Source organism: Thunnus albacares, chromosome 3, assembly GCF_914725855.1.
Source record: "Thunnus albacares chromosome 3, fThuAlb1.1, whole genome shotgun sequence".
NCBI classification, from domain to species: domain Eukaryota; kingdom Metazoa; phylum Chordata; class Actinopteri; order Scombriformes; family Scombridae; genus Thunnus; species Thunnus albacares.
In genome coordinates, this window is record NC_058108.1 from 38,512,271 (window position 1) to 38,539,457 (window position 27,187).

General features: G+C 45.8%; 2 protein-coding genes across 6 annotated transcripts in view; one reads left to right on the forward strand and one right to left on the reverse strand.

Moving 5' to 3' along the window:
• The window catches only part of alg13 (ALG13 UDP-N-acetylglucosaminyltransferase subunit), a 37,918-nt gene extending 34,513 nt beyond the window's left edge, over positions 1-3,405 (reverse strand). For 3 of the 5 annotated variants that reach the window (XM_044344163.1, XM_044344170.1, XM_044344156.1), the window contains exons 1-4: positions 3,279-3,403; positions 2,650-2,733; positions 1,858-1,908; positions 1,728-1,774 (exon numbers count right to left, since the gene is read on the reverse strand). In XM_044344163.1, the coding sequence (XP_044200098.1) occupies positions 1,728-1,774; positions 1,858-1,908; positions 2,650-2,733; positions 3,279-3,398 (302 nt within the window). In that variant the 5' untranslated portion in view covers positions 3,399-3,403. Of the gene's footprint in view, positions 1-1,727; positions 1,775-1,857; positions 1,909-2,649; positions 2,734-3,278 lie in introns of all 5 variants that reach the window. The other 2 variants (XM_044344176.1, XM_044344181.1) reach the window with 1 other exon arrangement.
• A 3-nt stretch (positions 3,406-3,408) lies between these two features.
• The window catches only part of aars2 (alanyl-tRNA synthetase 2, mitochondrial (putative)), a 30,638-nt gene continuing 6,859 nt past the window's right edge, over positions 3,409-27,187 (forward strand). The window contains exons 1-15 of the mRNA XM_044344145.1: positions 3,409-3,494; positions 4,668-5,052; positions 5,836-6,024; positions 8,878-9,023; positions 9,544-9,735; positions 10,686-10,830; positions 12,507-12,652; positions 12,757-12,865; positions 13,909-13,947; positions 14,108-14,222; positions 17,899-18,026; positions 19,049-19,184; positions 24,124-24,293; positions 24,399-24,512; positions 25,743-25,883. Coding sequence (XP_044200080.1) covers positions 4,831-5,052; positions 5,836-6,024; positions 8,878-9,023; positions 9,544-9,735; positions 10,686-10,830; positions 12,507-12,652; positions 12,757-12,865; positions 13,909-13,947; positions 14,108-14,222; positions 17,899-18,026; positions 19,049-19,184; positions 24,124-24,293; positions 24,399-24,512; positions 25,743-25,883 — 1,992 coding nt within the window. The 5' untranslated portion in view covers positions 3,409-3,494; positions 4,668-4,830. The remainder of the gene's footprint in view (positions 3,495-4,667; positions 5,053-5,835; positions 6,025-8,877; positions 9,024-9,543; positions 9,736-10,685; positions 10,831-12,506; positions 12,653-12,756; positions 12,866-13,908; positions 13,948-14,107; positions 14,223-17,898; positions 18,027-19,048; positions 19,185-24,123; positions 24,294-24,398; positions 24,513-25,742; positions 25,884-27,187) is intronic.

The window sequence follows — 27,187 nt, forward strand, 5'->3', positions numbered from 1 at the left end:
GAAACCCTCTTTCTCTTTCTGTCTGAGTGTCAGATGCTCTGATTGATTCCTCTCATTTCTGAACAGTAAACATGAAGCTACAGGCAGCAGCTGGTTAGCTTAGCTTAGCATAAAGACTGGAAACAGGTGGAAACTGCTAGCCTGGCTCTGCTGCCAGTTCCTCTAAATCTCATCTCATTGTTTTCTCTGCTTTGTTTCATCGGTACTGAATAGATTCGACAGATATCATCAGACCCTCCAGGAAACTGGAGAACTGAGAACTGCAATTTTGCTAAATTACTGCAACTTTCCCTCTGTGGGGTCATTATCAGGGTCACTGATACCAACTGGTTCATTAGTGCTCCTGGCTGTTGTAACGACAGTCATTAGTCGCTGGAGTCACCTGAGGACAGGTGTCGTCATATGAGGCCAAATGTGAATGGTTGTTGGTCTCCAGTATTGTAGATGGGGGATAAGTGGCGTCATAGACCGCCGCCTCTGTTGAGGGACGGTTTGACGCAGATCTCCTCCTTCACTCCTCTTTCAAACCATCTGTCCTCTCTGTCCTAAATATGTATACTGTTGTTCTTGAAAGAATGTCCTTATCTTTCAGGTGCAGGTAAACTGCTGAGTCTTGACCTGAGGAGTTCTGTGTTGAGCCGTGCGTTTGTTTAATGGTTGTTTAGTTTCCTCGATATACAAGTCTGTGCCTTCCTGACTGCATACATTAGATTGCTTTTCTTGTGTTGTCCTGTTAGATCTTAGTGCTGCATTTGACACAATTGACCATCAAATCCTTTTGCAGAGACTGGAACATTTAATTGGCATTAAAGGAACTGCATTAATCTGGTTTAAGTCCTATTTATCAGATCGATATCAGTTTGTACATGTTAATGATGAATCCTCCATGAAGGCAAAAGTTAGACACGGAGTTCCACAAGGTTCTGTACTTGGACCAATTCTATTCACCTTGTATATGCTTCCTTTAGGTAATATTATTAGGAAACACTCCATAAATTTTCATTGTTATGCAGATGATACCCAATTATATTTATCAATGAAGCCTGATGAAACCAATCAGTTAAACAAACTCCAAACATGCCTTAACGACATAAAGACCTGGATGACCTGCAATTTTCTACTATTAAATTCAGATAAAACTGAAGTTATTGTGTTTGGCCCTAAACACCTTAGAAACACATTATCTAATGATAAAGCTGCTCTGGATGGCATTACCCTGGCCTCCAGCACCACCGTAAGGAATCTGGGAGTTATCTTTGATCAGGATATGTCCTTTAACTCCCACATAAATCAAATCTCAAGGACTGCCTTTTTTCACTTACGTAATATCACAAAAATCACATCCTGTCCCTAAAAGATGCAGAAAAACTAGTTCACGCATTTGTTACTTCTAGGCTGGATTATTGCAATTCCTTATTATCAGGCTGCTCTAACAAGTCTCTAAAGACTCTCCAGCTGGTCCAGAATGCAGCTGCACGTGTTCTGACTAAAACTAGAAAAAGAGATCACATTTCTCCCATTTTAGCTTCACTACATTGGCTTCCTGTAAAATCTAGAATAGAATTTAAAATCCTTCTCCTAACTTACAAAGCCCTTAATGGTCAGACACCATCATATCTTGAAGAGCTCATAGTACCGTATTATCCCACTAGAACACTGTGCTCCCAGTATGCAGCTTACTGGTGGTTCATGTAACATCAATGCAAACAAGATTTCCTGTTTCTCACCTGTAGAGCTGAGACAGAGCCTTGATCTCCACCTGACCCACCGTCTCCTGAGAACACACAGTCACAGTTACACCTGTTCACAGGTAAACACCCTCAGCTGCCCGCAGGGTCAAAGGTCACAGCAGCTCACCTTCGGATCCTCCAGACGCTCCAGATACTTCTCAAACGAACCTTCGACAAACTGAAAGAAAACAGATGCAGACGTGGAGTTTAAACCTGCTGCTGAGAGCTTTCAGTCAGCGTCCATGGTCATCCTGAGGACATAAAACCAAACATATAAATAAATCTGATGTTTGTTGCTGCTGACGGGTTAACATGTCAGCGTGTTGATGAGTCACTGAGTCTCGAGTCCCTAGTGTTCGAGTCCGAGTCGAATCACGAGTCCTGAAAATCAGGAGTGAGACTCGAGTGTGAGTTCTGGACTCGAGTGCTACAACACTGTTAAAGGGGACGTATTCTGCTCATTTCCAGCTCTATGTGTCTGTTCTGGGACTCCACTAGAGTTAAAAACTCCTTATTTATCTTCTACTGGTCCTTTATGCAGCCCCTCAGTTCAGCCTCTGTCTCTAACAGGCAGTTTTAGCTCCCGTCTCTTTAAGGCCCCGCCTCCTGATGAGGCAAATCTGTTCTGATTGGCCAGCTTCAGGACGCCTGCCAAGGGGCAGCCTATCAGAGTCATGTTAAGTTACCGCTGATGCAAACCCACATCCAACACTGTGACTTTATATATACGACTGAAAATAAGGAAAAACATCATAGATCCCCTTTAACGAGTCAGTGTGTTAATGTGTTAACGAGTCAGTATGTTAATATGTTAACGAGTCAGTATGTTAATGAGTTAGTATGTTAACGAGTCAGTATGTTAATGAGTTAGTATGTTAATGAGTTAGTATGTTGATGAGTTAGTGTGTTATTAACTCACTGGCTCAAAGATGCAGGTGTTGGCTCTCATGAAGTTGGCACATTCCTGACGGATCTTCTGATGGTAGTTCTGAGAGTAATACAGCTACACACACACACACACACACAAACACACACACACACACACACACACACACACACACACACACACACACAAACACACACACACACACACAAACACACACACGTAACATGTTGACATGTATGAACTGCAGCTTCTCGTGAAATCATCAGGAGAAGCTGAAAGCTGAGGATATTTAGAATTTAATAAATGAATAAAACGATTATTTGATTATCAAAATAGTTGCTGATTAATTTTCTGTCGATCGATTGATCGATTGATCGAGTAATCGTTGCAGCTCTGCAGCTTTTATTCCGAAGTTTGTCAGTAAAACAGAATTTTTTCACTGTTTGATAAAGTTTGATAAAGTTCAGTTTGATTGATACAAACCCCGGCTGGTCTGGAGGGGTCGTTACCATGGCAACTGATGTCATGACACCTTCATGAAACTGAATTTAACTGCTGAGAGACTACAGTCACTCTGACCTCTGACCCCTGTGTTAGCCCGGTGTTAGCCCGGTGTTAGCCCGGTGTTAGCCCGGTGTTAGCCCGGTGTTAGCCCGGCTCACCTGCTCGGACACGGCCCTGAACAGGCTGGACGCGTCCCGGGCGACCATCTTCCGGTACAGGCCCAGACTGCACAGGTACTCGTCCATGTTGACGAAGTACTTCTTCAGGCCTTTCTGCATCCCGCCGCCGGTAAACTGACGGGAACGTTCACGGTGAACTCGCTCCGGTTACAAGGTCCGAAACAACAGCTCGAGCCGCCGCCGTCAGTCCGACAGGTGAGTTTAATCAGAGCTGATTAGCGCGCGACCACTCACCGCTGCTGAGGCCTTCACGGACCGACCGAGGCTCGGAAAAATGAAACCATTTTAAATATAAAGCAACAAACCGAGAAGAGATTTTTATTTAATCAGGACTGTAGACAACCAGAGAAAGTCTAATCATACATAGTGAGTGACTGCAGCTCATGAACAGGTGTGACATCATCAGCAGGTGTGACATCATCAGCAGGTGTGATATCATCAGCAGGTGTGACAGGTGTTTATCAGTGAGAGTCTGTTTCTTTTCAGTTATATTAATAATTTAATTAACTGTTAATTTAAAGATTCCTTTCAGTCGTGTAAAAATATTCTGAATAAGCAATAATTTGTGTCTGAAATGGTTTTTACTACAAAAAAGTGTGATAATCTCATTAAAACTGCACAATCTGTCAGTAAACGTTTCCTTATGTCCGCTGAATACTGGAACCTGATTGGCTCCAGACTAGCAGTGACGTCATTAATCCTGCACATTGTTATTGATCTCCTGCAGCAGCTGATACACAGAATAGTGGTGGGTATTTAATGATTAGTTTAGAAACTCAGCATGTCTGAGGCTGGATTTATTGATCAGGATTTATTGATTATTGATTGATTTATTGAAAGTCAGTACTGATCTGGTTCTGGTTGATGCAGTATTTTATTTTAACATTAGTTACATTCCTGCGAACAAACATCAGAAACACAAAGACAATGAAATAAAAACATTTAATAAATAACAGAAGAGACATTAAAACACTGATCAACAGTGTTCATGTTCTTTATTAATGAAGATAATTAATTAACTTCTTCCTCCAAACTCCTCTTCCTCTGAGCTCCTCTTCCTCCTGCCAGCAGCTGAACATATTGATCATGTTTATGTGGATTCCAGCTCACAGAGGGAGAAAGAGACTGAAAGATGAGGAAACATCTTCACACACCAGTCTGAATAACACGCACACACACACACACACACGCACGCACACACACACACACACACACACACACACACACACACACACACAGCAGCAAACATTAAAGATCAATCAGGAAGCTTGGGAGTGAAGAACTGAGTCTGAAACATGTTTACCATCAGGTTATTATTATTGTTGTTGTTGTTATTGTTGTTGTTGTCGTCTCTGTTCTCACTCCCAGCCGGCAGGTGGCGGTAATGCGCCAATCAGCTGCCGCTATAAAAACAGGAAGAAGAGGAAGAAGATGGTCCACAGTGCGCCTGCGCATAATCACAACCTGTAGTCGTTTGAGGGTCACCATGGTCCGGGTTCAGGTCCGTGTGTGACTCGGTCCTCAGCTGCAGATGTTCCGGCCGCTGCTCCGGAGGCTCCGGCCTCCGCAGCTCCTCTCTGCCGGCTCACAGCGCTCCTTCAGCGGCCTTCCTCCGCCGCTGCCCGCCGCGCGGGTCCGGAGCCTCTTCCTTGACTTCTTCCAGCAGAAACACGGACACCTGCTGGTCCCGTCCAGCCCGGTCCGGCCCCGCGGAGACCCGAGCCTGCTGTTCGTCAACGCCGGCATGAACCAGGTCAGTCACACCCGGGTCTGTCCGGTCCGGTCTGTCCCGCTCTGTCCCGGTCCTGTCCTGGTCTGTCCCGCTCTGTCCCGGTCCTGTCCTGGTCTGTCCCGGTCTGTCCCGGTCCTGTCCGGGTATGTCCCGCTCTGTCCCGGTCTGTCCCGGTCCTGTCCTGTCCCGCTCTGTCCCGGTCCTGTCCCGGTCCTATCCCGCTCTGTCCCGGTCCTGTCCGGGTATGTCTCGGTCTGTTCCGGTCTGTCTCGGTCCTATCCCGCTCTGTCCCGGTCCTGTCCCAGTCCTGTCTGTCCCGGTCTGTCTCGGTCTGTCCCGCTCTGTCCCAATAAGTCAATTTGTCTCCATGGCAACAGGATTGAATTATTAATCTGTTTAATGATCAATCTTTATGTAATAATGTCATTGAATTGATTATTGTATTGATCAGCACAGATCTTAATGAAGAGCAGCTGATCAGAGTCAGTTGCCATGGTAACAGAGTTTCCCTCAGTTTTCACTGAAACAGCCCAGATCACCTGATTTATTGATCCGAGTTCCTCTCATTGATCCCTGATCAGAGAAACAAGATACATTGATTGAGACTCTGCAGTTTCACAGGTTTGTCACATTTTCACCAGACTGAAACCTGATCAATAAATGTTCAATAACCTTTAGATATGACGTATTGGTGTCTGATGGTGCGTTCAAGGACACTCCGGGATGTGGGTGAGCACAAATGCTGATGTTGTGAAACAGGTGCGGCAGCGGTCACGTGACTGACTCAGGTGTGTGTTGTTGCAGTTTAAGCCGGTCTTCCTGGGGACCGCGGACCCTCGCAGTCACATGTCTGCGTACCGGCGGGTCGTCAACAGTCAGAAATGCGTCCGAGCCGGCGGGAAACACAACGACCTGGAGGACGTCGGCCGAGACCTTCATCACCACACCTTCTTCGAGATGCTCGGAAACTGGTCGTTTGGAGACTACTTCAAGGTGAGGAGGGATGAACGGATGAATGGAAGTAAGGATGGATGGATGAAGGAAGGAATGAATGGATGGATGAATGAATGGATGGAGGGATGGATGGATGAATGAAGGAATGAATGGATGAAGGAAGGAATGAATGAATGGATGGATGGATGAACGGATGAATGGATGGATGGAGGGAGGGATGGATGAATGAATGAATGGATGGATGAACGGATGAATGGATGAATGAATGAAGGAATGAATGGATGGATGAAGGAATGAATGAATGGATGGAGGGATGGATGAATGAATGAATGAATGAATGGATGGAGGGATGGATGAATGAAGGAATGAATGAATGGATGGATGGATGAACGGATGAATGGATGGAGGGAGGGATGGATGAATGAAGGAAGGAATGGATGAATGAATGAATGAAAGAATGAATGGATGGATGAAAGAAGGAATGAATGGATGGAGGGATGGATGAATGAATGAAGGAAGGAAGGAAGGAATGGATGGATGAATGAACGAAGGAAGGAATGAATGAATGGACGGATGAACGGATGAATGGATGGAGGAATGGATGGATGGATGGAGGGAGGGATGGATGAATGAATGAATGAAGGAATGAATGAATGGACGGATGAACGGATGAATGGATGGAGGAATGGATGGATGGATGGAGGGAGGGATGGATGAATGAATGAAGGAATGAATGAATGAATGGATGGATGATGAATGGAGGGATGGATGGATGAATGAATGAAGGAATGAATGGATAGATGGATGGATGGATGGATGGATGGATGATGAATGGAGGGATGGATGGATGGATGGATGGATGATGAATGGAGGGATGGATGGATGAATGAATGAAGGAATGAATGGATAGATGGATGGAGGGATGGATGGAGGGATGGATGGATGAATGAATGAATGAAGGAATGGATGGAGGGATGGATGGATGGATGGATGGATGATGAATGGATGGAGGGATGGATGGATGAATGAAGGAATGAATGGATGGATGGAGGGATGGATGGATGGATGGATGGATGGATGATGAATGGAGGGATGGATGGAGGGAGGAATGAATGGATGGAGGGATGGATGGATGGATGGATGAAGGGATGGATGGATGGATGGAGGAATGAATGGATGGATGGATGGATGGATGGATGGATGGAGGGATGGATGGATGAAGGGATGGATGGATGGATGGAGGAATGAATGGATGGATGGATGGATGATGAATGGAGGGATGGATGGAGGGATGGATGGATAGATGGATAGAGGGATGGATGGATGGATGGATGGAGGGATGGATGGATGGAGGGATGGATGGAGGGATGGATGGAGGGAGGGATGGATGGAGGGATGGATGGATGGAGGGATGGATGGATGGAGGGATGGATGGATGGATGGATAGAGGGATGGATGGATGGATGGATGGATGGATGATGAATGGAGGGATGGATGGAGGGATGGATGGATGGATGGATGATGAATGGAGGGATGGATGGAGGGATGGATGGATGGATGGAGGGATGGATGGATGGATGGATGGATGGATGATGAATGGAGGGATGGATGGAGGGATGGATGGATGGATGGATGGAGGGATGGATGGATGGATGGATGGAGGGATGGATGGATGGATGGATGGAGGGATGGATGGATGGATGAATGAAGGAATGAATGGATGGATGGATGGATGGATGGATGAAGGGATGGATGGATGGATGGAGGAATGAATGGATGGATGGATGGATGATGAATGGAGGGATGGATGGAGGGAGGAATGAATGGATGGATGGAGGGATGGATGGATGGATGGATGAAGGGATGGATGGATGGATGGAGGAATGGATGGATGGATGGATGGAGGGATGGATGGATGGATGGAGGAATGAATGGATGGATGGATGGATGATGAATGGAGGGATGGATGGAGGGATGGATGGATAGATGGATAGAGGGATGGATGGATAGAGGGATGGATGGATGGATGGAGGGATGGATGGATGGAGGGATGGATGGATGGAGGGATGGATGGATGGATGGATAGAGGGATGGATGGATGGATGGATGGATGGATGGATGGATGATGAATGGAGGGATGGATGGAGGGATGGATGGAGGGATGGATGGATGGATGGATGGATGGATGGATGATGAATGGAGGGATGGATGGAGGGATGGATGGATGGATGGATGGATGGATGGAGGGATGGATGGATGGATGGATGATGGAATGAATGGATGGATGGATGGATGGAGGGAGGGATGGATAGAGGGATGGATGGATGGATGGATGGAGGGATGGATGGAGGGATGGATGGATGGATGGATGGAGGGATGGATGGATGGATGGATGATGGAATGAATGGATGGATGGATGGATGGAGGGAGGGATGGATAGAGGGATGGAGGGATGGCACCACACGTCTCCTGCTTCATCAGTCAATACATCTTTAATCAGTTCAATGATCATCAGCAGTGGATCAATAATGAATGAATGTTTTCTGTCACTGAACAGAAACAACGAGCAGGAAAACCAGACTGAAGATCAGCTGATCTGATTCCAGCTGGTTTCTATTTAACTCTGTAAATTACATTTAAATATTATATAATTATAATGTGTTTTAGATATATATGTGTTTAGAAGAATTATAATAAACATCATTTTGGGGGAAATTGTCGTATTTAATTTCACAGTAAGTTCACAGCTGTGGTTGAAGCCAGAGCTCTTTGAGGAATGTATATATATATATATATATGTATGTGTATAATATAGATTAGTGTATATTATATATCGATGGTGTCAGTTGTGTGTGTGTGTGTGTGTGTGTGTGTGTGTGTGTGTGTGTGCAGGAGGAGGCGTGTAGGATGGCGTGGAGCCTCCTCACAGAGCATTATGGGATACCTGCTGACAGACTGTACGTGTCATATTTTGCTGGAGACGCTGCGTCAGGGTTATCAGCCGACCAGGAGACTCGACAGATCTGGTTGGACATCGGGTACGTGTGATGTCACGACAGACAGCACATAAAACACGCAGACGCCATTTCTCACACTACTGTCAGTAAACTGAACGTGAGGACGTGAACACATCACGCTGACTCAGAGCAGCAGACACGTTTCTCTACAGACATCTGATGTGAGATATATATATATATATATATATATATATATATATATATATATATATATATATATATATATATATATATATATATATATATATAGATATAGATATAGATAGATATAGATATATATATACACACACACACACACACACATATATGTATATGTGTGTGTAACTGACACGCTGTAGTCTGTACTGCACATTAACTGCCAGAGAGACATAAAACATCACAAACTGGATCACAAGGTTTTGAAAAAAGCTGCTGCAAAATGAAAGCAGCAGGAAGTGAGTAATGAAATAATGGTAAGTTGCAGCAGGAAGTGAGTAAAGCGTCGGCGTGGCCGCGCTTCATGGTCGGTGGTGATGTCAGTGATGATGTCACTCCTCCTCAGGGTTCCCCCCGGTCGCCTCCTCCCATTCGGCCTGAAGGAGAACTTCTGGGAGATGGGGGACTCGGGCCCCTGCGGCCCCTGCACAGAGATCCACTACGACCATGTGGGGGGGCGAGACGCCGCGGCGCTCGTCAACACTGACAGTCCTGACGTGGTGGAGATCTGGAACCTGGTTTTCATGCAGTACAACAGGTACAGAATAATAACTTTATTTATATTGATGCAGTAAGTATGAATGAAGGGAAAGCAAATCTAAAAACGTGTTTTTAAGAGAGATTAGAGAGAGGAAGAGAGCGAGCGGCTGGAGGATCTGAACCACAGACGGACTTTAAAGAAACCATTAATATGTTAAACCAGTATAGAGGCTCCACTGGACGCAGCAGCTGGAGGTTGGATGGGTTGTACTGAGTGAGACAATCATGATGAAAGTTTCCAGATTCTTAAGGGATAAAAAAAATCTAATTTTCAAGATATTTCAAAGGTGCAGAAAACAGGATTGACCGACAGACTTTAACTGGAAACGCATCATTTCCTGTTGTCGTTACATGTGATCACAGAAGCCGTTTCTCAACGCCAGCAACACCAACCTCAGACTTGCTAGTTCGGACTTTGGAAGTTCGACTTGGGAGTAAAAAGTCCCAGAAACTCAGCTTCAACACACCTGACTGACTGTACTGTGACATCATCACCTCCACTCAAAGCTCTAAATATATGTACAATATATTGACAATATAATGTCAAATAATAACCTGACTGACTGATGCAGTAAATGATGTAATCCAGTCTGTAATGCAGCTGTAATAAAAACCCAAACTGTAGTTTGATTAAATTAAATTAAATCTAATCCAGACGGATGTTAATCTGAATCCATGTATATATGTTAACATGTGGAGCTCCAGAGGCAGCGCTGCTGTTCTGTCCAGTAAAAACATGAAGCTTCACTTTACAGTCAAACTAATGTTGCAGCTGCAGTTGTTAGATTTCATCTGTGATTTATCTTCTAGAAGGAATTAAATCACATATCAAGATGCTGCGGAGACGTTAGAGCCGGCGGTGAATCAGCTGCAGATCAGTTCATGGATGACGTGTGCGTGTGTGCGTGTGCGCGTGTGCGTGTGCATGTGCGCGTGTGTGTGTCTCAGGGAGGTGGACCACAGTCTGCGGCTGCTGCCCTCGTTCAGTGTGGATACTGGGATGGGACTGGAGAGACTGGTGAGCGTCCTGCAGGGCAAAAGATCAAACTACGACACCGACCTATTCAGCCCCCTGCTGGACACCATCCACCAGGTAAACACCTTCCACCAGGTACACACACCTCCACCAGGTACACACACCCTCCACCAGGTACACACACCCTCCACCAGGTAAACACCATCCACCAGGTAAACACCTCCACCAGGTACACACACCTCCACCAGGTACACACACCCTCCACCAGGTAAACACCATCCACCAGGTACACACCATCCACCAGGTACACACCCTCCACCAGGTAAACACCCTCCACCAGGTATACACCCTCCACCAGGTACACACCATCCACCAGGTATACACCCTCCACCAGGTACACACCCTCCACCAGGTATACACCCTCCACCAGGTAAACACCCTCCACCAGGTACACACCATCCACCAGGTACACACCATCCACCAGGTACACACACCATCCACCAGGTACACACCATCCACCAGGTACACACACCTCCACCAGGTACACACCATCCACCAGGTACACACACCATCCACCAGGTACACACACCATCCACCAGGTACACACACCTCCACCAGATACACACCATCCACCAGATACACACACCTCCACCAGGTAAACACCATCCACCAGGTACACACACCTCCACCAGGTAAACACCATCCACCAGGTACACACACCTCCACCAGATACACACCATCCACCAGATACACACACCTCCACCAGGTATACACCCTCCACCAGGTAAACACCCTCCACCAGGTACACACCATCCACCAGGTACACACACCTCCACCAGGTAAACACCATCCACCAGGTACACACACCTCCACCAGATACACACCATCCACCAGATACACACACCTCCACCAGGTATACACCCTCCACCAGGTAAACACCCTCCACCAGGTACACACCATCCACCAGGTACACACACCTCCACCAGATACACACCATCCACCAGGTAAACACACCATCCACCAGGTACACACCATCCACCAGGTACACACACCTCCACCAGGTACACACCATCCACCAGGTACACACACCTCCACCAGGTACACACCATCCACCAGGTACACACACCTCCACCAGATACACACCATCCACCAGATACACACACCTCCACCAGGTAAACACCATCCACCAGGTACACACACCTCCACCAGGTAAACACCATCCACCAGGTACACACACCTCCACCAGATACACACCATCCACCAGATACACACACCTCCACCAGGTAAACACCATCCACCAGGTACACACACCTCCACCAGGTACACACACCTCCACCAGATACACACCATCCACCAGATACACACACCTCCACCAGGTAAACACCATCCACCAGGTACACACACCTCCACCAGGTACACACACCATCCACCAGGTACACACACCTCCACCAGGTAAACACCATCCACCAGGTACACACCATCCACCAGGTACACACACCATCCACCAGGTACACACACCATCCACCAGGTACACACACCATCCACCAGGTACACACACCTCCACCAGGTACACACACCATCCACCAGGTACACACACCATCCACCAGGTACACACACCTCCACCAGGTACACACACCATCCACCAGGTAAACACCTCCACCAGGTATACACCTCCACCAGGTACACACCTCCACCTGTGGTGGACCTGTGGTGTGTATCTGACAGTATCTGTGATGTACCAGGTGTAGTGCGATTGATAGGTCCTGTTGTCATGGCGATGTGTGTGTCCACAGAGGTCTGGCGTGGGGCCGTACGGTGGCAGGACAGGCGCGGCAGACGAGGGGAAGGTGGACATGGCATACCGAGTGGTGGCTGACCACATCCGCACGCTGACGGTCTGCATCGCCGACGGAGTTCACCCGGGCATGTCAGGAGCCGAGTGAGTCATCGACCAATCAGCTGTTAGAGCACAGTGGACGTCCAATCAAATATCAGGGTTTGAAGTAAACAGCTCCTCGTTGTGTTTGTCTGTTTGTGTGTCAGGCTGGTGTTGCGGAGGATTCTGCGGCGGGCGGTGCGTTTCTGTGCTGAGGTCCTGCAGGCTCCTCAGGGAGCGCTGGCCAGCCTGGTTCCTACCGTTACCCACATCCTGGTAAAATACATTTCCCATCATCCCTCTGACCAGGTCACCTGAGCTCTGTCATGCTTTTTCTCCTCAAATGAATCATTATGAGACAGATGGAATCTGCTGCATTCACGCTGCTGCGTTCAGGCTGCTGCTTTCAGGCTGCTGCGTTCAGGCTGCTGCGTTCAGGCTGCTGCGTTCAGGCTGCTGCGTTCATGCTGCTGCTTTCAGGCTGCTGCGTTCAGGCTGCTGCGTTCATGCTGCTGCTTTCAGGCTGCTGCGTTCAGGCTGCTGCTTTCAGGCTGCTGCGTTCAGGCTGCTGCGTTCAGGCTGCTGCGTTCAGGCTGCTGCGTTCATGCTGCTGCTTTCAGGCTGCTGCGTTCATGCTGCTGCTTTCAGGCTGCTGCGTTCAGGCTGCTGCTTTCAGGCTGCTGCTTTCAGGCTGCTGCGTTCAGGCTGCTGCGTTCAGGCTGCTGCTTTCAGGCTGCTGCGTTCAGGCTGCTGCGTTCAGGCTGCTGCTTTCAGGCTGCTGCGTTCACGCTGCTGCGTTCACGCTGCTGCGTTCGGGCTGCTGCGTTCGGGCTGCTGCTTTCGGGCTGCTGCGTTCGGGCTGCTGCGTTCGGGCTGCTGCGTTCGGGCTGCTGCGTTCAGGCTGCTGCGTTCGGGCTGCTGCGTTCAGGCTGCTGCGTTCACGCTGCTGCGTTCAGGCTGCTGCGTTCACGCTGCTGCGTTCAGGCTGCTGCGTTCACGCTGCTGCGTTCGGGCTGCTGCGTTCGGGCTGCTGCGTTCACGCTGCTGCGTTCAGGCTGCTGCTTTCATGCTGCTGCGTTCAGGCTGCTGCGTTCACGCTGCTGCGTTCGGGCTGCTGCGTTCACGCTGCTGCGTTCGGGCTGCTGCGTACAGGCTGCTGCGTTCAGGCTGCTGCTGCGAAGGATGAAAAATAAAAAAGGAGGAAGAGAAGATATTTTACTGTTCATATAAATAAAAATTATAACTACTTACTGCTGTTCCAGCAGTTGATTGATTGGTTTATTGATTGATTGATGGGTTGATTGTCTCTGTGTGTGCAGGGTGACGCGTATCCGGAGCTCCACAGGGAGGCAGACAGAGTGAGTCCATGTGCTTCATACTTAAAGAAACAGATTAAACAGTAAATTAAGATCAATAAACAGGTTTTAGATCGTAATAATTAATTCTGAGTTGGTGACTCATCAGTGAGATGATGATGATGTCACAAGATGATGTCATCAGCTGCTGCTCCTCCTCCAGATTGTCGATGTCATCAACGAGAACGAGGCTCACTTCCTGTCGTCTCTGCAGCACGGCAGCCGGCTGATCCTCCGCACGCTCAGCAGGATGGACTACAAACATGGAGTCTTTCCTGGTCAGTCCCCCCCTCCTCAGTTTAAGATTCAGTTTTTAATCAGAAAACACAAAAAATCAACAAATCCTCAAAGCTGAAATTTGTGTTTTTGCTTGAAAAATAACTTAAATGATTATAAAAATAGTTTCTATTATATTTCTGTGGAGGATAAATGTGATATATGTGATGAATGTGATATATGTGATGTATGTGATGAATGTGTTGTATGTGATATATGTGATGTATGTGATATATGTGATATATGTGATGTATGTGATGAATGTGATGAATGTGATGAATGTGATGTATGTGATGAATGTGATGAATGTGATGAATGTGATATATGTGATGAATGTGATATATGTGATGAATGTGATATATGTGATGAATGTGATGAATGTGATATATGTGATGAATGTGATATATGTGATGAATGTGATATATGTGATGAATGTTATATGTGATATATGTGATGAATGTGATGAATGTTATATGTGATGAATGTTATATGTGATGAATGTGATATATGTGATGAATGTGATATATGTGATGAATGTTATATGTGATGAATGTTATATGTGATGAATGTGATATATGTGATATATGTGATGAATGTTATATGTGATGAATGTTATATGTGATGAATGTTATATGTGATGAATGTGATATATGTGATGAATGTGATATATGTGATGAATGTGATATATGTGATGAATGTGATATATGTGATGAATGTTATATGTGATGAATATGATGAATGTGTTATATGTGATGAATGTTATATGTGATGAATGTTATATGTGATGAATGTTATATGTGATGAATGTGATGAATGTGATATATGTGATGAATGTGATATATGTGATGAATGTTATATGTGATGAATGTTATATGTGATGAATGTGATATATGTGATATATGTGATGAATGTTATATGTGATGAATGTTATATGTGATGAATGTGATGAATGTGATATATGTGATGAATGTTATATGTGATGAATGTGATATATGTGATATATGTGATGAATGTGATATATGTGTTATATGTGATGAATGTGATATATGTGATGAATGTTATATGTGATGAATGTGATATATGTGATATATGTGATGAATGTTATATGTGATGAATGTGATATATGTGATGAATGTGATATGTGATGAATGTGATATATGTGATGAATGTGATATATGTGATGAATGTTATATGTGATGAATGTGATATATGTGATATATGTGATGAATGTTATATGTGATGAATGTGATATATGTGATGAATGTGATATATGTGATGAATGTGATATGTGATGAATGTGATGAATGTGATATATGTGATATATGTGATGTATGTGATATGTGATGAATGTGATGTATGTGATATATGTGATGAATGTGATATGTGATGAATGTGATGAATGTGATATATGTGATATATGTGATGTATGTGATATGTGATGAATGTGATGAATGTGTTATATGTGATATATGTGATGAATGTTATATGTGATGAATGTGATATATGTGATGAATGTTATATGTGATGAATGTGATATATGTGATGTATGTGATATATGTGATGTATGTGATGAATGTGATATATGTGATGAATGTGATATATGTGATGAATGTGTTGTGATATATGTGATGAATGTGATATATGTGATGAATGTTATATGTGATGAATGTTATATGTGATGAATGTTATATGTGATGAATGTTATATGTGATGAATGTGATATATGTGATGAATGTGATATATGTGATGAATGTTATATGTGATGAATGTTATATGTGATGAATGTGATGAATGTGATATATGTGATGAATGTTATATGTGATGAATGTTATATGTGATGAATGTGATGAATGTTATATGTGATATATGTGATATATGTGATGAATGTTATATGTGATATATGTGATATATGTGATGAATGTTATATGTGATGAATGTGATATATGTGATGAATGTGATATATGTGATGAATGTGATATATGTGATGAATGTTATATGTGATATATGTGATATATGTGATGAATGTTATATGTGATGAATGTGATATATGTGATGAATGTTATATGTGATGAATGTGATATATGTGATATATGTGATATATGTGATGAATGTTATATGTGATGAATGTGATGAATGTGTTATATGTGATGAATGTTATATGTGATGAATGTGATATATGTGATGAATGTGATATATGTGATGAATGTGATATATGTGATATATGTGATGAAGGTTATATGTGATGAATGTGATTTATGTGATGAATGTGATGAATGTGATATATGTGATGAATGTGATATATGTGATGTATGTGATGAATGTGATATATGTGATGAATGTGATATATGTGATGAATGTGTTGTGATATATGTGATGAATGTGATATATGTGATGAATGTTATATGTGATGAATGTTATATGTGATGAATGTGATATATGTGATGAATGTGATATATGTGATGAATGTGTTGTGATATATGTGATGAATGTGATATATGTGATGAATGTGATATATGTGATGAATGTTATATGTGATGAATGTTGTATGTGATGAATGTGATATATGTGATGTATGTGATGAATGTGTTATATGTGATATATGTGATGAATGTTATATGTGATGAATGTGATATATGTGATGTATGTGATGAATGTGTTATATGTGATATATGTGATGAATGTTATATGTGATGAATGTGATATATGTGATGAATGTGTTGTGATATATGTGATGAATGTGATATATGTGATGAATGTGATATATGTGATGTACGTGATGAATGTGTTATATGTGATATATGTGATGAATGTTATATGTGATGAATGTGATATATGTGATGTATGTGATGAATGTGTTATATGTGATATATGTGATGAATGTTATATGATGAATGTTATATGTGATGAATGTGATATATGTGATGTATGTGATGAATGTTATATGTGATATATGTGATGAATGTTATATGTGATGAATGTGATGAATGTGATATATGTGATATATCTGATGAATGTTATATGTGATATATGTGATGAATGTTATATGTGATGAATGTGATATATGTGATGAATGTGATGAATGTTATATGTGATGTATGTGATGTATGTGATATGTGATGAATGTGTTATATGTGATATATGTGATGAATGTGATGGATGTGTTATATGTGATATATGTGATGAATGTTATATGTGATGAATGTGATATATGTGATGAATGTGATATATGTGATGAATGTGATATATGTGATATATGTGATGAATGTTATGTGATATATGTGATGAATGTTATATGTGATATATGTGATGAATGTTATATGTGATATATGTGATGAATGTTATGTGATATATGTGATGAATGTTATATGTGATATATGTGATGAATGTTATGTGATATATGTGATGAATGTTATATGTGATGAATGTGATACATGTGATGAATGTGTTATATGTGATGAATGTGATATATGTGTTATATGTGATATATGTGATATATGTGATGAATGTGATGAATGTGATATATGTGATGTATGTGATGTATGTGATGAATGTGATATATGTGATGTATGTGATGAATGTGTTATATGTGATGAATGTGATACATGTGTTATATGTGATGTATGTGATGAATGTGACGTCTGCTCAGTGACTGACTGATGTCTGGCGGTGTGTCTGCAGCCTCGGTGGCCTGGTCTCTGCACAGGGACCTGGGTTTCCCTCTGGACCTGGTGGACCTGATGCTGGAGGAGAGGGGGGTACAGGTGGACCGTCAGGAGCTGGACCGGCTGATCTCAGAGAACCAGAAAGTAAACTTTATTCATACACTGAGTGTCAGTTTTATCAGTAGAATCATCAGTTTGGTTGATGACTAATGTCTAAACACTGGAGAGTCGCTGTCACACTGATCCAGCTTCACTAGTCTGTCCAACACTGTGAGCTGCAAGGCCACACAAACACTTAATACCCTTAAACAAAGCTCCAAACAGCAACGTGAGGTGGTCAGACAGTCAAATGTGTGACCTGTTCTTTACCACAACACCCTTTGTAGAATTAATTGACCAGTTCTTGCATCTGTTGGAGCCATGATGCCCATGTGAACTGTCTAAACCGTTTTTAGTAACAACCACGGCTTGAAATTGAAGCCTTTAAAGTGCAACACTGACGGCCGCTAGCTGCTCCATTCAAACAGCCTCAACGTCTCTCCAGAAACACCGAGTCAATCATTGTTTTCAACGAGTCATTCTGGTCTCAGTCTCTAAATCCAGACCCTCTAATAAGTGTGCTGCTGGTCATTTTGGAAATTATTGCTTCATTAATAAGATTTGAAGACTTATAGTTGCTTTGATATCTGCCGTGTGGATGTTGATTGACAGCTGTGATTGACAGTTGCCTCCAGGACCCACTGTTGTAATATTTCACTAAGTTTCATGTTACTTGCTAACGATACCTGCCCTGTTAGTTAGCTAACGTTAGCTCTAACTGTTGCAGGTATACAGACCACCTGAGGTGCAGCTTCACATGTTGTGATTACAGTAGTCGGAGTTTGTGTCTCTTGTGTCTGTTTTCCTCTCATCCAGCAGTGTGTCTGCAGCGTTTTACTCACAACCCTTTACAGGCCAGAGCAGCTCACCTGAGAGCATCAGTATACATACACACCTTTATTTATTGATAGTTGACATGAAATAGATATTTAATGACACATGACATTTCGTTACTGACGTGTTTGTTTATAACATCATGTAGTAGGAGTGTAGGTGATCAGCTGTTCCTCTGCAGGTGTGAACACATCGGTGTGTGTGCTGATGATGTCATCTCTCACCTGTGTCAGGTGGTCTCTGAGCTGCAGTTGGATCAGTCTCCGGTGATGCTGGACGTTCTCAGTCTGGCGGAGCTGCAGCGTGACGGGGTTCCTCACACCGACGACAGCCTGAAGTACGAGTACAGGCTGCAGCAGCACAGATACGGTAAGACATGGACAGGAAAACACACCTGTCTGCCACCGACTGACCGCAACACACCTGCATGTTACATCACTGGTTCATTCACATGTACACGTTACAAACACGTTACGTGTGCAATCGCAACAGATGTTATCTCAGGTCTCTTTCCACATAGAGCAGGTCTAGACCAAACTAATCTACAGAGACCCAACATTCCTCCATCAGCAGCAGCAGGAAAAACTCCCCTTTAACAGGAAGAAACCTCAAGCAGAACCGGACTCTAGATGGCGTCATCTGCCTCGACCGGTTGGGTTGAGAGAGGAAGAAGGAGGGAGACACAGAGAAGCATAACAACAACAATAATAACAATAACAACATCAGTAGCAGTGGCCAAACTGACAATTGAAGCTGCTTGGAGGGAGCAGCAGCTGTGGTATCGCTACGCTTAGCGGAGGTCATGGACATGTTAAATATCACTTCCTGTCATAGAAGTACAGCACCTGTAACTTCCTGTTATGACTGTGACTCAATAATGATACGTAGATGTGTTCAGGCCTTATCAAGCATGAGAGCTTTGGAGCAGGTTGGACGATGTGCAGTTCAGTTAGAACTACTTCCTTTTTTAAGGTGAAACATTGAAATTCGCCACATCGCCACTGTGTTCAATGAAAACTCACAATTTTGATAACTTGTCATTGCAGAGGACTTCAGATGAAACTGACCAGATGCAAAGTCAGTCAGGTTAAAACTCTCGGAGGAGTTTGTTACAACAGTTTTTTCATGTTGAAACAACAAAAAGCTGCTCTGTGAGCGAAGAGAATGAATGTTTCAGACAAGCTGCTAAAAGCTAAGAATGACTTTATAAATGAAAGAAGTCTCTGAGAATTCAACCAACCCGAGCACACAGTGACGGTGACGATGTTGGTGATGGTGACGGTGAGGGTGACAGTGACGGTGACAGTGACAGTGACAGTGATGATGTCGGTAAGGGTGACAGTGAGGGTGACAGTGAGGGTGACAGTGAGGGTGTCAGTAAGGGTGACGGTGATGGTGTCGGTAAGGGTGACAGTGATGGTGACAGTGAGGATGACGGTGTCGGTGTCAGTAAGGGTGACAGTGAGGGTGACAGTGATGGTGACAGTAAGGGTGACAGTGAGGGTGACAGTGAGGGTGACAGTGAGGGTGACAGTGACGCGATGAGGGTGACAGTAAGGGTGACAGTGAGGATGACGGTGACGTGGTAAGGGTGACAGTGATGGTGACAGTGAGGGTGACAGTAAGGGTGACAGTGAGGATGACGGTGACGTGGTAAAGGTGACAGTGATGGTGACAGTGAGGGTGACAGTGAGGGTGACAGTGAGGATGACGGTGACGTGGTAAGGGTGACAGTGATGGTGACAGTGAGGGTGACAGTAAGGGTGACAGTGAGGATGACGGTGACGTGGTAAGGGTGACAGTGATGGTGACAGTGAGGGTGACAGTAAGGGTGACAGTGAGGATGACGGTGACGTGGTAAGGGTGACAGTGATGGTGACAGTGAGGGTGACAGTGAGGGTGACAGTGATGGTGATGGTGTCGGTAAGGGTGACAGTGAGGATGACGGTGACGTGGTAAGGGTGACAGTGATGGTGACAGTGAGGGTGACAGTGATGGTGACAGTGAGGGTGACAGTGAGGGTGACAGTGATGGTGATGGTGTCGGTAAGGGTGACAGTGAGGATGACGGTGACGTGGTAAGGGTGACAGTGAGGGTGACAGTGATGGTGTCGGTAAGGGTGACAGTGAGGGTGACAGTGAGGATGACGGTGACGTGGTAAGGGTGACAGTGAGGGTGACAGTGAGGGTGACAGTGATGGTGTCGGTAAGGGTGACAGTAAGGGTGACAGTGAGGGTGACAGTGAGGGTGACAGTGATGGTGTCAGTAAGGGTGACAGTAAGGGTGACAGTGATGGTGTCAGTAAGGGTGACAGTGAGGGTGACAGTGAGGGTGACAGTGAGGGTGACAGTGACGGTGTCGGTAAGGGTGACAGTGAGGGTGACAGTGATGGTGACAGTGAGGGTGACAGTGAGGGTGACAGTGATGGTGACAGTGAGGGTGACAGTGAGGGTGACAGTGAGGGTGACAGTGACGCGATGAGGGTGACAGTAAGGGTGACAGTGAGGGTGACAGTGATGGTGACAGTAAGGGTGACAGTGAGGATGACGGTGACGTGGTAAGGGTGACAGTGATGGTGACAGTGAGGGTGACAGTAAGGGTGACAGTGAGGATGACGGTGACGTGGTAAGGGTGACAGTGATGGTGACAGTGAGGGTGACAGTGAGGGTGACAGTGATGGTGTCGGTAAGGGTGACAGTGAGGATGACGGTGACGTGGTAAGGGTGACAGTGATGGTGACAGTGATGGTGACAGTGAGGGTGACAGTGAGGGTGACAGTGATGGTGTCGGTGAGGGTGACAGTGAGGATGACAGTGACGTGGTAAGGGTGACAGTGATGGTGACAGTGATGGTGTCAGTAAGGGTGACAGTGAGGGTGACAGTGAGGGTGACAGTGATGGTGTCAGTAAGGGTGACAGTGAGGGTGACAGTGAGGGTGACAGTGATGGTGTCGGTAAGGGTGACAGTAAGGGTGACAGTGAGGGTGACAGTGATGGTGTCGGTAAGGGTGACAGTGAGGGTGACAGTGAGGGTGACAGTGAGGGTGACAGTAAGGGTGACAGTAAGGGTGACAGTGACGGTGTCGGTAAGGGTGACAGTGAGGGTGACAGTGAGGGTGACAGTGAGGGTGACAGTGATGGTGTCGGTAAGGGTGACAGTAAGGGTGACAGTGAGGGTGACAGTGATGGTGTCGGTAAGGGTGACAGTAAGGGTGACAGTGAGGGTGACAGTGAGGGTGACAGTGAGGGTGACAGTGAGGGTGACAGTGAGGGTGTCAGTAAGGGTGACAGTGAGGGTGACAGTGAGGGTGACAGTGAGGGTGACAGTGAGGGTGACAGTGATGGTGTCAGTAAGGGTGACAGTAAGGGTGACAGTGATGGTGACAGTGAGGGTGACAGTGATGGTGTCAGTAAGGGTGACAGTGAGGGTGACAGTAAGGGTGACAGTGAGGGTGACAGTGATGGTGACAGTAAGGGTGACAGTAAGGGTGACAGTGAGGGTGACAGTGAGGGTGACAGTGATGGTGTCGGTAAGGGTGACAGTAAGGGTGACAGTAAGGGTGACAGTGAGGGTGACAGTGAGGGTGACAGTGATGGTGTCGGTAAGGGTGACAGTGAGGGTGACAGTGAGGGTGACAGTAAGGGTGACAGTGATGGTGTCAGTAAGGGTGACAGTAAGGGTGACAGTGAGGGTGACAGTGATGGTGACAGTGATGGTGTCGGTAAGGGTGACAGTGATGGTGTCGGTAAGGGTGACAGTGAGGGTGACAGTGAGGGTGTCAGTGAGGGTGACAGTGACGGTGACAGTGACGGTGACAGTGAGGGTGTCAGTGAGGGTGACAGTGAGGGTGACAGTGAGGGTGACAGTGATGGTGACAGTGACGGTGACAGTGAGGGTGACAGTGAGGGTGACAGTAAGGGTGACAGTAAGGGTGACAGTGAGGGTGACAGTGATGGTGACAGTGATGGTGTCGGTAAGGGTGACAGTGAGGGTGACAGTGAGGGTGTCAGTGAGGGTGACAGTGAGGGTGACAGTGAGGGTGACAGTGATGGTGTCAGTGAGGGTGACAGTGAGGGTGACAGTGAGGGTGACAGTGATGGTGACAGTGAGGGTGACAGTGAGGGTGACAGTGACGGTGACAGTGACGGTGACAGTGAGGGTGACAGTGAGGGTGACAGTGATGGTGACAGTGACGGTGACAGTGATGGTGACAGTAAGGGTGACAGTAAGGGTGACAGTAAGGGTGACAGTGAGGGTGACAGTGAGGGTGACAGTGATGGTGTCGGTAAGGGTGACAGTAAGGGTGACAGTAAGGGTGACAGTGAGGGTGACAGTGATGGTGTCGGTAAGGGTGACAGTGAGGGTGACAGTGAGGGTGACAGTAAGGGTGACAGTGATGGTGTCAGTAAGGGTGACAGTAAGGGTGACAGTGAGGGTGACAGTGATGGTGACAGTGATGGTGTCGGTAAGGGTGACAGTGAGGGTGACAGTGAGGGTGACAGTGATGGTGTCAGTGAGGGTGACAGTGAGGGTGACAGTGAGGGTGACAGTGATGGTGACAGTGAGGGTGACAGTGAGGGTGACAGTGACGGTGACAGTGACGGTGACAGTGAGGGTGACAGTGAGGGTGACAGTGATGGTGACAGTGACGGTGACAGTGACGGTGACAGTGATGGTGACAGTAAGGGTGACAGTAAGGGTGACAGTGAGGGTGACAGTGAGGGTGACAGTGATGGTGTCGGTAAGGGTGACAGTAAGGGTGACAGTAAGGGTGACAGTGAGGGTGACAGTGATGGTGTCGGTAAGGGTGACAGTGAGGGTGACAGTGAGGGTGACAGTAAGGGTGACAGTGATGGTGTCAGTAAGGGTGACAGTAAGGGTGACAGTGAGGGTGACAGTGATGGTGACAGTGATGGTGTCGGTAAGGGTGACAGTGAGGGTGACAGTGAGGGTGTCAGTGAGGGTGACAGTGACGGTGACAGTGACGGTGACAGTGAGGGTGTCAGTGAGGGTGACAGTGAGGGTGACAGTGAGGGTGACAGTGATGGTGACAGTGACGGTGACAGTGAGGGTGACAGTGAGGGTGACAGTGATGGTGACAGTGATGGTGACAGTGAGGGTGACAGTGACGGTGACAGTGAGGGTGACAGTGATGGTGACAGTGAGGGTGACAGTGAGGGTGACAGTGATGGTGACAGTGATGGTGTCGGTAAGGGTGACGGTGACAGTTTTCTGAGGTCTAACTGAACTTGAACTTCTCTTCTCCACCTGTGTGTCTTTTACCTGCTGAACTGCCTCCTGCTCGCAGTGTTCCCAGCATGCCATGCGTCGGTGGTGGCTCTGTATGACGGTCACTCTCTTGTGTCGGAGGTCAGCGAGGGTCAGCGCTGCGGCGTCATCCTGGATCGAACCTGCTTCTACGCCGAGCAGGGAGGACAGTCACATGACCGGGGCTACTTCACCCGGGATGGGCTGCAGGTGAGCTGACACCTCATGCAGGAGGTGCATCATGTGTAGCTGCTGCGTGTGCAGGTGAGCTCTGAGCGCAGGTGTGTCTGCTTCCTGTCTGCTTCCTGTCTGCAGGACGTGCTGTTCCCGGTGGAGGCGGTGGTCCTGGCAGGGGGGTACGTGGTCCACCAGGTGACTGCAGCCGAGAGCCTGAAGACTGGAGACCAGGTCCAGCTGCACCTGGACCAGGTAACCAATCACAGCTCAGCTGGAGACGAGCCTGAAGGAGAGAAATCAACTATAACTCCCAGGATGCATTTCACCACTAACATCCGATCAGAACATGAGAGCACGTCGGCGGCGTATTGTGGAGCAACAAGATGCAGTGACGTATTTACCAGAAAGCAGCTGAAGTGCATAAACATCTTCATCAACAGAGTTAAATATCACTTCCTGTGCTGGAGAACATTATACATAATTATATGCTGTATATCATGTGTAGACCAAACACTTTACATTTCATGTAAATCAGATGATGTTTGTCACATAAGGTTGACTTCCTGTTGTCAGTAGGTGGCGCTCTGACTGTGGCACACACTGTGCACTACGTACTCAACATGTGTTCTATCGTTCAGTAAACAGTAGTGTGAATCAGACGCACTGAGCTGTAACTATCCTGTCACTTCCTGAGAGCCTCCTCGCCGGTTAGAGACGCGTAATATTTCCCTGAAAATAGTATTCAGTCCACATACTGTTGGTTTCATACTACGGTTTTGGACAAATTGTTGGCTGTTGGCTCTATGTCTCTGTCAGGTCTACGGTCTGAACTGTCTCTCTATGTCTCCGTCAGGTCTACGGTCTGAACTGTCTCTCTATGTCTCCGTCAGGTCTACGGTCTGAACTGTCTCTCTGTGTCTCTGTCAGGTCTACGGTCTGAACTGTCTCTCTGTGTCTCCGTCAGGTCTATGGTCTGAACTGTCTCTCTATGTCTCCGTCAGGTCTACGGTCTGAACTGTCTCTCTATGTCTCTGTCAGGTCTACGGTCTGAACTGTCTCTCTGTGTCTCTGTCAGGTCTACGGTCTGAACTGTCTCTCTGTGTCTCCGTCAGGTCTACGGTCTGAACTGTCTCTCTGTGTCTCTGTCAGGTCTACGGTCTGAACTGTCTCTCTGTGTCTCCGTCAGGTCTACGGTCTGAACTGTCTCTCTGTGTCTCTGTCAGGTCTACGGTCTGAACTGTCTCTCTGTGTCTCTGTCAGGTCTACGGTCTGAACTGTCTCTCTATGTCTCCGTCAGGTCTACGGTCTGAACTGTCTCTCTATGTCTCTGTCAGGTCTACGGTCTGAACTGTCTCTCTATGTCTCCGTCAGGTCTACGGTCTGAACTGTCTCTCTGTGTCTCTGTCAGGTCTACGGTCTGAACTGTCTCTCTATGTCTCCGTCAGGTCTACGGTCTGAACTGTCTCTCTGTGTCTCCGTCAGGTCCACCGGCTGTCCTGTATGGTGAAACACACGGCGACTCACATCCTGAACTTCGCTCTGAGGACGGTTCTGGGTCCGTCAGTCCAGCAGAGAGGTTCTCATGTGTCAGCTGACCGGCTCCGCTTCGACTTCAGTGTCAAGGTCAGAGAAACTGTCTTTAGACTGACAATCAATCAATCAAACTTTATTCACAAAGCACCTTTCAAACAAATCAAATGCAGTTGTGACAGATGTGGTGAGATGTAAGGAGACGACTCAGAGGACGTGTATGAATAACCTTCTGGTCTCTGCTACACATCTCACACAAATAGACGCTAAAACCTCTGCAGCACTAAACAATATGCAGTTCTGGTCACCATCATTGGCACCCATGAAATGTAAGTACATCATGTAGCATGTAACAGCTTTGGTCTATAGACACTTGTGTTTGGTGCAGAACAGAAAATGAAGAAACAATATCAATTTTTTTAAAACAGGAGGAAAAAACTATAAAAACTGAAAGACTGCTGTGACACTGGTATCAGCAGCCTTCATATCAATAGTAACATTTAACCAACCTGTGATAAATTAGAAATCAGACTCACCTGTGATAATTTGTCAGTGCCCACATGACTTGAACTAGCCAATGAATGATGACTTTAATGCTTGAAAAAGCCACTTGTTATTCCCTGTTCCTTATTCACGACGGTCAAGACGACGGAGCTGTCTGAGAGCATCTGAAGTGCTGTCATAACCAAACATAAGACCTCTCCAAAGACCTTGGTGTCCTTGTTTCAACAGTTCCCAACGTTATTAAGAAGTTTGATAATTATGCACCTGTGAAGAACCTCCCTGGACGTGGGGGGGAATCAATGAGAGAAGCCTTTGAGGGTGCTCCCCAGTGTAAGAAAACCAGGTTCTCTAGCATGATAAAGACCCAAAGCACACATCCAAAAGCACTCAGGAATGGTTGAAAAGGAAAACATTTACTGTTTTAAACTGTCCAGCAATGAGTCCTGATGAAAACCTTTGGAGAGAGCTGAAACCTGGGGAGAGGAATCCTGCAAACATTCAGGAGCTCGAACAAATGGCAAAGGAAGAGCGGGAGAAACCAGCAGCTGACGGGTGGAGGCAGTCCCAAATATTAAGGACGGGTGCCTTTATTACTGTCCCCGTCATATATTCTATTTCTTCTTTGAAATTACTACGTTGAATTTTTTTTGTTGCTGAATTACTTTGGACATCCTCTTCAAATCCTCTGATGATACAAAATTTCCATTTATTACTGAAGATATTGAACAGGTTATACAAGCAATTCAAAGGTGCCGATAATGGAGACCAGAAGTGTACATGATGCAGCGCAGCCTGCCGTTATACAAATGATACCAAACAACAGGAAACAGCTCAGTAATGTAACAGTACCGACAGTAACTATATGCATTAATAATGCATAATTACCAGAGAAA